Genomic DNA, 10,611 nt, shown 5'->3' with positions numbered 1-10,611 from the left:
CAGCACCACAGTCCAGGATGAGACAACGTACATCCAAGAATACATTGGGAAGATGGCCCCAACTGACCGAGTGCTCAGTGAATACCTCAGGCAGCAGAAACCCAAGAAAGAGGAGGGAGACGAGGAACCATCATGGAAGGACAGGCCCCTGCACGGTATGTACCACCGGCAGATAGAGGAGGTGGCTGATATCCAGAAATCCTACCAGTGGCTGGACAAAGCTGGACTGAAAGACAGCACAGAGGCACTAATCATGGCAGCACAAGAACAAGCTCTGAGCACAAGATCCATTGAGGCTGGGGTCTATCACACCAGGCAAGACCCCAGGTGCAGGCTGTGTAAAGATGCCCCAGAGACAATCCAGCACATAACAGCAGGGTGCAAGATGCTAGCAGGCAGGGCATACATGGAACGCCATAACCAAGTGGCCGGCATAGTGTACAGGAACATCTGTGCCGAGTATAACCTGGAAGTCCCGAGGTCAAAATGGGAGATGCCCCCAAGGGTGGTGGAGAATGACCGAGCTAAGATCCTGTGGGACTTCCAGATACAGACGGACAAAATGGTGGTGGCTAACCAACCGGACATAGTGGTGGTAGACAAACAGAAGAAGACGGCCGTAGTGATCGATGTAGCGGTTCCGAATGACAGCAATATCAGGAAGAAGGAACACGAGAAGCTGGAGAAATACCAAGGGCTCAGAGAAGAGCTCGAGAGGATGTGGAGGGTGAAGGTAACGGTGGTCCCCGTGGTAATCGGAGCACTAGGTGCGGTGACTCCCAAGCTAGGCGAGTGGCTCCAGCAGATCCCGGGAATAACATCGGAGATCTCTGTCCAGAAGAGCGCAGTCCTGGGAACAGCTAAGATACTGCGCAGGACCCTCAAGCTCCCAGGCCTCTGGTAGAGGACCCGAGCTTGAAGGATAAACCGCCCACAGGGGCGTGCTGGGTGTTATATATATATATATATATATATATAAATAAAAGAATTGGGAGAATTTAACAATACATACATACATACATACACACACAGACATATATATATATATGTCTGTGTGTGTATATAATCGGTGTATAAATGCTCAATCAACAATCCTTTATTCCATACAATTCAACACTTTAAGAGCACAAACCCTCCGGATGGGGAGACATGCATGCAGAGTGACACAGCAAATCTCAAACTGGTGGAGGGTTACTCAAGCTCTTATAGCCTCTAATGGGCAACACCTAGTCGTAAAGGCCTAAACATTCACATTCTTTCTCTCACACGGCGCCCAAGTTATGACCTCGGCTCATTGTTTTTCCTGCTCCCAACAAGGTGGTGGGGTGAACCTCCTGTGGAATGTGCTCTGTCTCCTCTGCTATCAGAACAGCAAGGCCCTGACTCTCTGCACACAATATTCTCTTCTTAACTCAGCAGTATAGTGCATCATAAAACAATATCATCCATTCACAATAAATCAGCAGTCTAATGTTCTAATATATGGTATACATATACATATGTGTATGTATGTGTATATATATGTATGTTTGTCATTGTTAACGTCACACCTAAAAACATAGCTTTTACTTTACGGTACAACAGGTATCATTTACCGTAATACCTGTTATATGCACGCGTGATACACAATAATAACACATAATAACCAATCAGACAGATTCATCAGGTAACATGAGAACATTCACTGCCTGGAACAGCGTATGGATGCTAGGGCTCCGGTGCACCGTCAGCCTCAGAATCTCCAGCTACTGGCTGCTGTGCTGCTGTAGATGGAGGGCAACCAGCTATGTGATGGTGATTAACTTATTCACCACAAGGTGTCACTGCTGTGCTTCCCAACAACACTCACGCTACAAGGTAAGAGTCCCCTTTGTTGTGTCAGTTAGTGATGGAGACATATACAGGTATTTGCAGCAAACTATAATTGATTGTTCTTCTCTCCTAACTTCAGTGCAGCTTGTAGAATAAAAATATAAATGAAACTGTTAACATTAAAGCTAACAGCTGGCTGCTTTCACCTTTACTTTGTGCTACATTCCTGTTCATCAAAACATCATTGCAGACAAATAAGGTCTCCATGTACCTGACCTGAGTGCATCTCTTAGAAACAAAATATCACCTCTCATTCTATTGGCTGTACCTTCCAGTGTTGGGTAAGTTACTTTAAATTAGTAACTTAGTTACATTACTAGTTACTTCTATCAAAAGTAACTCAGTTACTTCAAGTTACTCGTTACTTTCAGAGTAACTAGTTACTAGGGAAAGTAACTTTGGTTTTACTCAGAATTCTCTTGTTAATGTGTTGCTTCCGTAACTGGATACCCAGCCAGACTGTCAGTCTTCTAGCTTGCTTACTTGCCACAGTGCACTGTGCCACCTACCAATAGAAAGGAAAAAAATAATGTGCACATTTCCACGAGAGAAATCCCACGCCTGATTCTATCCTATCCTGCTTTTTACATCCAACACAAAAACTGCAGTCGTGGTGCTTTCGATTGTACTCAGAACTCGGAAATTCTGCCTTCTGAATAGGAAGATGTAGGTAACACCAGACTGCAGATGAGCTGCTTACAGGGCTGGACTGGGACAAAAAATCGGCCCGGGGAATTTGACTAGAGACCGGCCCACCATTATAGGAAAAATCATAAAGCCTTTGAATGAAAATAAACCCTGTTGTGACAGTGATGTACACTGTTCTGATGGTATATATGCATCAATCTATCAATCGTTTGTTGTAAGATTCAGATAATTATTTTTTTAAAAGTGAGACATTTTAAATGATAATAAGAAAGAAAAGTATTTCTTTGTGCCCCCCTCTCCCTGTTAATGCCCTACATGGCCCCCTGGCAACACTTTGCTAGACCCGCCCCTGCACAGTTACCAGCTGTCAGCTACTTAGAAAAGGATCCTGGTGTTATTTGTCTCTCAGAAACAGTTCATAACTTCAACTCATTCATGTCACCTAAAAGGTAAACCTGTTTCTCCATCACCTGTTCAGCTCTGATGATTCAGTAAGGACATCTCCTGGTTTCATCTTCATGTTTCCCTCTCACCACATATCCAAACCCACATCATGACCAGCAGCTTTACAGCTGTGGCTCCAGCAAACATCAGCTGATACTAGAAAGTAATATTAAATAAATTCTAACAACAGCTGATCAAGCTTGAACGTGCTGCTGTTGTTTATCCGCTGGTTTCCTCTTTCTGGCACAAAGTGGGCGATAAACAAACAACAGAGAAAAGCCGATCAGCTGATCATTGATCAGTTTCATGATTGAAGTAGAAACAGGAGAGGGAGGGGGGAGAATGAAAGAAGAAGAGGCAGCTGTGCAGCAAAGACACAGAATAACTGCAGCTTTGTCTTTTTCATTGTAGCTGAATTACGGGACAAACTGTTCCTTTTCACCTCAATAAGAAACGCGTAATATTTTCTCTGAATACCAGACGGGACGGTTGGCAACTCTAATAACTTATGAACAAAATAAAGTTCAACATCAGTAACATAGCACCACCCAGCTGTATAGAAACCCTGTCATGCTAGCTAGCACGCAGTACGAAAAAGTCAGCACAGCTAAAATAAACTCCACCTAAACTTGGTTCATATCTGACCCAGAGAGACTGCAGGTCATAACTTCTTACCTGAAGTTCAGTTCACACTCGGACCGGCGGCCGCCTCGGGTCTCTCCTCCTGTCTCCCCTTTCCCTCCTCCACCTGCTGCCTCCACCACTTGCTAATGTTATTGAATCTGTGGAAGCTCCGTGACAGCCACCACACGAACGAATAACGTGCCTATCTAAATCCCAGTAACGAGTAACGCGTTCCTGGTTTTGGCATAATAACTAGTTACCGTGCTACTTACCACAATAATAACGTAGTTACTGTAACGCGTTACTTAATAACGCGTTAGTCCCAACACTGGTACCTTCATGATGTAAACAATGACGTGCATGCAGCGCAGGTATCGCCTCCAACTGTGCAGCCTTACTGGGTTTGCTGTGAAATATTTAAAGAGATCAAATATTTGCCGCTCACATCAAACTGGACTCTATGAACTAGAATTAGTTCAAAAACAATTGGTTAACATTTCTGTTTTTACATTTACGATTACCAACACACACCACAGAAACGTCTTTTCACAGAGGGCCACTTCCTGTGTGGATGAAGCAAACCGACAGCAGGCAGTTGTGATTCGCTGGCTGTGACTCACCTGAAGCGTTACAGGCCTCTCTGCTTGGACTGTTGGGCTGAGGCTCACCTGGGTCAGGATTGGACCGTCTGTGCTCAGAACATCGGCTCACTCTGATTCAATTCATGTCAGAACAAAACCAAGAACAGCTGGGTGGTAACTAAGTACAAAATACTTAAGCATTCCAGGTATCCGTGCTTTACTTTGAAGTATTCTGCTGATAATAAACGGGGCTAACGCAGATCGTTGTGTCTGTTGCTGTACGTCAGCACAGAGATGTTTCAGATAAATCACCTAAAAAACTCACAAGAATGAAATTGACATTCATTTTCCTCAACACCTGAGCAGCAACACTTGTGACCTCCACTGACTGGTAAATACCCAAACTCTTTACTCCTCTGCTCCTGTACGATGGGAGATTTTACCCTGGAGTCATCTTTGTTAAAACCAGCAGCAGTTTAATATTTTTAACTATGCTTTGAAAGTGTTTTCTTCAAATGGGAATTTAGAGTTGAAACGTGTTGTATTCAGCAGCCAGAGGCTAAATCCTGCCCTTCACTAACTTTAATACATTTTGACCTGCCAGGTTGTAGCTGTGGTCCGGTGCACAGAAGAGTGCACCTCTGCTGCATTTGCAATAAAAAGCTGACCAACGCAGAATGAAACTTAAAGGGAAGTTGGTGCCGGAGACAAAGAGAAACCTGTGCATGGATCTTCTCTCTTGATTTGTTGCAGGGAGGCTGCAGGGAGTCACTGAGCTCAAAGGAGTGTGTAGCTACGGCACAACAAGCAGTTTCTTTGAGCCGAATATAAAAGTGACGGAGCTTTATGTGCAGGTAAGTTGTAAGACTACGCCCGTTGTCCAGCGTGCTGTTGCCTAAATAACAAAGAAAACAATGACCCTGTCATGTCTGCGTCAGTCTTGAAAGGACAAACAGCATAATTATGCAGTTGCCACTTTAAAATAATCCTTCTTGTCAGTGGAAATTCTTTGTCATTTCCCAACGCGGACACTTGCAGCATGCTCTCATTTATGAGAAACTGGTGGAGTTTCTACGCCCAAAGATAACGATCTTTCCTCAAATGCATTCTTTTGTAAAAACAAACTCACAGTGAAGAATGTGAAGGTGGACACGTATCAGTGCCACTCTGTTAACCTGCTTAACCTGCAGTAACCGAACATTCAAGAGATTCCCCACCCCACCCCCGAATGCACAGACCGAGTGGATAGCTCACAAAATGTGTCTTTTTTCACAACAAATTCTCTCTTAATGTCCATGAAAGAACTAGAAAAGCTGATCGCGTCCTTGATTGTTAACGTGAGCTTGTCCATTGCTCAAATGAGCTGAGCTTTAAATCAGCAGAAATAAAAAGCTAAGTGTTTCTTTAATACAGCAGTTAAATGTGGAATCAGCTGCTGCCACTGGGTCCAGTTTTACACGTTTGTATGAAAGTATATTTAAAGCTCCAGAAAAGTTTCATTTACCCCTAAAGATGCAAAATGCTCTTCATGCTTCGTTAGAAACTGCATTACTTATAAATGTGGAAATTATATATTTATTATTATTTATTTTTAAAAAAGGAGAACACTGAGGTCGATTAGCTCAGAACTTTGTTTTATATCTTCTCTTTGAACAAGATAGAAATTTAGGGGTAACATGGCCTTACAAACCTATTACACACAGCCTATTCAGTTCATAGGCTGTGTCTATGAACTAAAATTAGTTAAACAATTGGTTAACATTTCTGTTTTTACGTTTGACTACGCACGTTTAGCTTCATTTCTGCAGTTCCACAATAGTATGTGTGTTTTATCCCTGGTATGAAAAATGTTCAGCTGCTGACGGGACAGAGTTCTTTGGAGTCGTGATGCAAAAACAACCTTTATCTTCACGGCGATGTCACACAGACACACTGAACACTGATTCTGAGGAATGCTTGACTTAACAAACACTGGTTGTTGCACAATCACAAAGCAGAACATGAACATATTTCAGTCTTCTTCTTCCTCCTGCTCCCTTCAGGGGGCGCCACAGCAGATCATCAGCCGCCATCTCCTCCTATCCCAGCATCCTCCTCTGTCACACCAACCCTCTGCATGTCCTCCGTCACTGCGTCCTTTGAGGTCTTCCTCTTTTCCTCCTGCCTGGCAGCTCCATCTTCATCACTCTGTCCAGTATATCCACTGTCCTTCATTCCCTGCTCGGTCATCTCTTTTCACTTCCTGTGTCATTGTCTTTTATTTTCTTATCTCTAGTCTATGTCAGAGCGCCTGTTTCCAGGCCCCGTCTGCGGTCTCCAGTTCCTTGTGCCTTTGGATTTTCTCCCTTTTGGACTTTTCACTTTTGCCCATTGGGACTTTGTTTTGTTTTCTCATTGTTTGTTAAATCTCACCTGTTTTCCACGTCTGCATTTTCACATCTCAAAGTGATATTTGAGTCAATTTCAGGGCCTGTAAAGAAGTTTAATCAGTAATTCAGCTTCTACCAGGTTCTGACTGTGAGCCTCAATTACACATACAGTCGGGGAAGATGGCCCCGCCCCTCCCTGAGCCTGGTTCTGCTGGAGGTTTCTTCCTGTTAAAAGGGAGTTTTTCCTTCCCACTGTCGCCAAAGTGCTGCTCATAGGGGGTCACATGATTGTTGGATTTTTCTCTGTATGTAGTATTGGATCGTCTACCTTAGAAGAGGAAAGCAGGTATTTGTTAGACCTTTCTCAACTTCAACACATTCTGTATACATGTTCTTCTACATGAGGTGTATATGTACAGTGGCAAGTGTTCATATTTTCTGCTTGTGAAGTTGTGTCTCATTGTTGTTTTTTAAATTCTTCAAATGCAGTCATCACTTCAAACTATTCACAGTAAATGATTTTTTGTTTCTATGGGCGGAGTCTCCAACTTTGTGATTGCAGCCTTTTCTTAGAACATAAATCTGTGTGTAATCCACCAGTTTAACGTATCCTTCCAGTTACTTTGGAAGCTCTCACACTCAGACCTCTGAGCCGAATCTGAAACTTCCTTTTTGAGAGATTTCAGGTTCAGCTCATCAGAGCTTCCAGATGAAGTTCATCCCAGTTTAATTCTGATACCACTTACAGGGACGCTTCCCCTGCTCTTTGTGATAAATCCTTAAAGTATTTTTCTGGAAAGATCTCAGCTTTAAGGGCTTCTCATCCATCTCATTCATCATCAGTTTTAGACCCAGTTCCAGCCTCTGAATGCTTGACTGTCTTCCAACAGTTTGAGCCAGTGTCTTATTCTGCTTTAAAAGATATAATTGATCATCTCAAAATCTCTGGTTCCCCGCATGATATTCTTCCTTCTCGTTTCTTTAAGGAAGCTTTACATGTTATTGGTCCTTGTATCTTATCTCTGCTGAATGCATCATTGTCATCAGGTTGTGTACCGTCTCTCTAAGCATGCTGTTGTGCAACCTATTATGAAAAAGAAAAATCTTGACCCTAATGCTCTCACTAACTACAGGCCGATCTCCAAACTCCCTTTTATTTCCAAAATATTGGAAAAGGTAGTTCTAAAACAACTTCAGGCCTTTTTAGATGCAAATGGTATTAATGACAAGTTTCAGTCTGGTTTGAAACCTCGCCCCAGCACAGAGACAGCCTTACTTAGAGTTTTTAATGATCTTCTTTTAACTGCTGACTCTGGATATTCTGTGGTTTTAGTTTTACTTGACTTGACTGCTGCTTTGGTTAACCACAACATTCTTCTATCAAGAGTGGAACATGTTGTTGGTCTCAAAGGTTTTATCTTGGTTTAAATCCTACCTCTCAGAGAGGTCGTTCTCTGTTGCTATGGGGCAACACTCCTCGGCTTCTGCCCCTATTTACTGTGGTGTGCCTCAAGGGTCCGTGCTCGGTCCTGCTCTCTTCTCTTTGTACATGTTGCCCTTGGGATTAATTTTTAGTAAATACAACATCTCCTTTCTGTTATGCTGATGATATCCAGATTTATTCACCTTTGAAATCCGATGTGACTGCTTCTTTGCAACCTCTGTTCAACTGCTTGCATGAAGTTAAAATTTGGTTATCACATAATTTTCTTACATTGAACGAGACCGAAATCATAGTCTTTGGTAGTCACACTCCGCTAAACCAGTTAGCTGATGCCCTAGGCCCTCTCGCTAGCCATCTCTCGCCCACTGTAAGAAACCTGTGAGTGTTCCTGGAGGGCTCTTTTAAACTCGAGAAACAGGTGTCCACTGTGGTAAAAAACAGCTTTTACCAGTTGCGTCAGATATCCAAAGCAAAGCCGTTCCTTCCTTTAAAAGATCTTGAAAAGCTTATCCACGCATTTATTACATCCAGATCGGACTACTGTAACTCCCTCTACTCGGGCCTCCAACACTCCTCTCTTTGCCGGCTTCAGTTAATTCAAAATGCAGCTGCGCGTCTTTTAACAGGTACAAGAATTCATGAACACATAACTCCAATGTTAGCCAAATTACATTGGCTCCCTGTTAAATATCGCAAAGATTTTAAAATTCTTTTGTTCACTTTTAATATTCTGAATAATTTAGCGCCCAGCTATCTGAACTACTCCATTCATACAATCCCAACAGAGCAGATCGTCCAATCACAGGCTCCTAGCACAACCTAGGTCTCGAATGAAGTCGAGAGGTGACCGGGCCTTTGCATCCGTGGCACCCAGACTCTGGAATAACCTCCCTGTTCATGTTCGTACTGCCGAGTCGATCCAGTCTTTTAAATCACGTCTTAAAACTTATCTTTTTACTTTGGCTTTTGATTCTAACTAGTTGGTCTAGCTTGTTGTGTTGTTACCTATTGTTTGTTGTCCTGTTTTATTGTTTGTTTTAATTGTCTCATGCTTATACTGACTGTGAAGCACTATGGTCAACACTGTTGTTTTAATATGTGCTATATAAATAAATTTCGATTTGATTTTGATTTGAATTCAGTCTAGTTAAGTTTACTTCTCCATGGCACCGTTACAGTTCTGTTACCTTTCTTTCCTTACAGTTCACCATGGATAAGCTGGTCTCCGAACTTTTCGGCCTCTGCCCAACCATCATCGAGATGTATGACAATATGAAGGACAATGACGAACGCTGCAGGCGGATTGCTGACAGGGTCAGAGCTTTGGAGGGACTGGTTTTAACTGTCAAAGAAAGGGGATCAGGCAGAAACTCTGGCGCTGTGGAGAAAGCGCTGAAGGAACTCCACACCATCTTGAAACATGCTGAGAAACTGGTGTCAAAATTCTCAAAAAATAATCGGCTTAAGCAGTTCATGATGTCAGGCAGCATTGGAGCAAAGTTCAGCGAGGTGAACCAAAGACTCACTGAGAACTTCCAGATGCTTTCTGGAGCTCTGCAGGTTGAGCAGAGCGACATACTGCACAAGGTGTATGAAACTGTTTTAGGGCGCCCCTACACACCGCTGCCTAACCCCCCATGTCCTACGTTTTCCCCAGCAGCACCGCCTATCCCCTCTCCTCCCGTGCCTGCCGCCTACATCATGGCACCCATGCGGGCTTCGACGCCTGTTCTGGCCCAGCCTTTCTGCAAAACTACAACAGTTCGCGTTCTTGTCTCCAATAACATGCCCCCGATGCCCGTCATTAGGACCATCAGCCCTGTTTCTGTCGTCAGAACTGTTTCACCGATGGGTTTTCGGCTCTACTAGTTTGGCCAGTCGCTTTGCATGATTTGTGATCAATAATAATCCCTATTTAATCCTCATGGGCCTTCATTCCTCCTGGAAGGTCTTCTTGACTGGGAAGCTGTGAAGGTAACTTTCATTCTCGAGAAATTCTTTTGTAAAAGAAATACTACTTTTTTTCACGATTAAATAGATTTGAGAGGGATTCAAAAACAAACAATTTTAATAAAGTTTTGTGAAACAATGAAATTATTCCTTGCTGAAATGAGTGCACACATATTTATTCTCTTTCACATTGTTATGTAATTTGTGTCCTCTTGTCCTAGTGCTAAATGAATCTCTAATAAATCAAGGAGCCTATGTGTGTCTGTGTGGTTTTCATCTAATTTAACAATCGTTCATCTGATCTGCTTCAAACTGTGCAGTCTGAGGATGCAGCGTGGTGATCAACAGTCATGTCATGGTCCTGCGGCCATGACTCAGTGACTTTGTGTTTATGTTCTTTATTGTTATTATTCTCTTTATTATTCTTGGGCTGTTTTGGGATGGTTTGTGTTTTGGGATTTTAGATACTGGGTTTTGGGTTTGTGCTCCCTCTGTTGGTCCCTGGTGTTAGTGTTCCCCTGTCTCGTCAGGTTAATCAGGTCCAGCTGTGTCTCCCACCTGTGTGTGATTTCCCAGTGTCTCTTTGTGTACTTATAGTGTGTGTTTTCCTCTGCTCCTCGTCGCGTCGTCTGTGTTCATACCCTGTGAAATCCCCTGCGTGCTCTCCCTGCTGTTCTCC

At 43.1% G+C, this 10,611-nt stretch overlaps 1 protein-coding gene across 3 annotated transcripts; it reads left to right on the top strand.

The window, feature by feature from the left end:
- The first annotated feature begins 3,876 nt into the window (after positions 1–3,876).
- LOC146706726 (mixed lineage kinase domain-like protein) lies at positions 3,877–10,187 on the top strand. Of its 3 annotated transcripts, XR_014921619.1 has the most exons (4): positions 3,877–4,560; positions 4,774–5,023; positions 9,186–9,956; positions 10,154–10,187. XR_014921619.1 is itself a non-coding variant. In XM_085464947.1 (3 exons), the coding sequence occupies exon 3, from the start codon at positions 9,192–9,194 to the stop codon at positions 9,849–9,851; it is 660 nt and encodes a 219-aa protein (XP_085321073.1). In that variant the 5' UTR covers positions 3,877–4,560; positions 4,774–5,023; positions 9,186–9,191; the 3' UTR covers positions 9,852–10,187. The 3 variants fall into 3 exon arrangements, 2 of the variants coding, with proteins under 2 accessions (XP_085321073.1, XP_085321074.1); XM_085464947.1 differs by having other exon boundaries at positions 9,186–10,187; XM_085464948.1 differs by lacking the exons at positions 3,877–4,560; positions 4,774–5,023 and adding an exon at positions 8,412–8,881 and having other exon boundaries at positions 9,186–10,187.
- Positions 10,188–10,611: the final 424 nt, after the last annotated feature.

The sequence above is a fragment of the Copadichromis virginalis genome, linkage group LG7 (genome assembly GCF_057382275.1).
Source record: "Copadichromis virginalis isolate Kocher_CV1m ecotype Utaka linkage group LG7, C_Virginalis_male_GT1.1, whole genome shotgun sequence".
Lineage (NCBI taxonomy): Eukaryota > Metazoa > Chordata > Actinopteri > Cichliformes > Cichlidae > Copadichromis > Copadichromis virginalis.
The sequence above is the reverse complement of the archived record's forward strand: the minus strand, read 5'-3'. Positions and strand labels throughout refer to the sequence as shown.

What these genes read in the sequence shown, in the direction of transcription:
- LOC146706726 (XM_085464948.1), top strand. Translation starts at nt 8,813, where the DNA reads ATGAAGTCGAGAGGTGACCGGGCCTTTGCATCCGTGGCACCCAGACTC. An exon ending in GGAATAACCTCCCTGTTCAT is followed by an intron (nt 8,882 to 9,185) that starts GTTCGTACTGCC and finishes CTTTCCTTACAG; the next exon opens with TTCACCATGGATAAGCTGGT.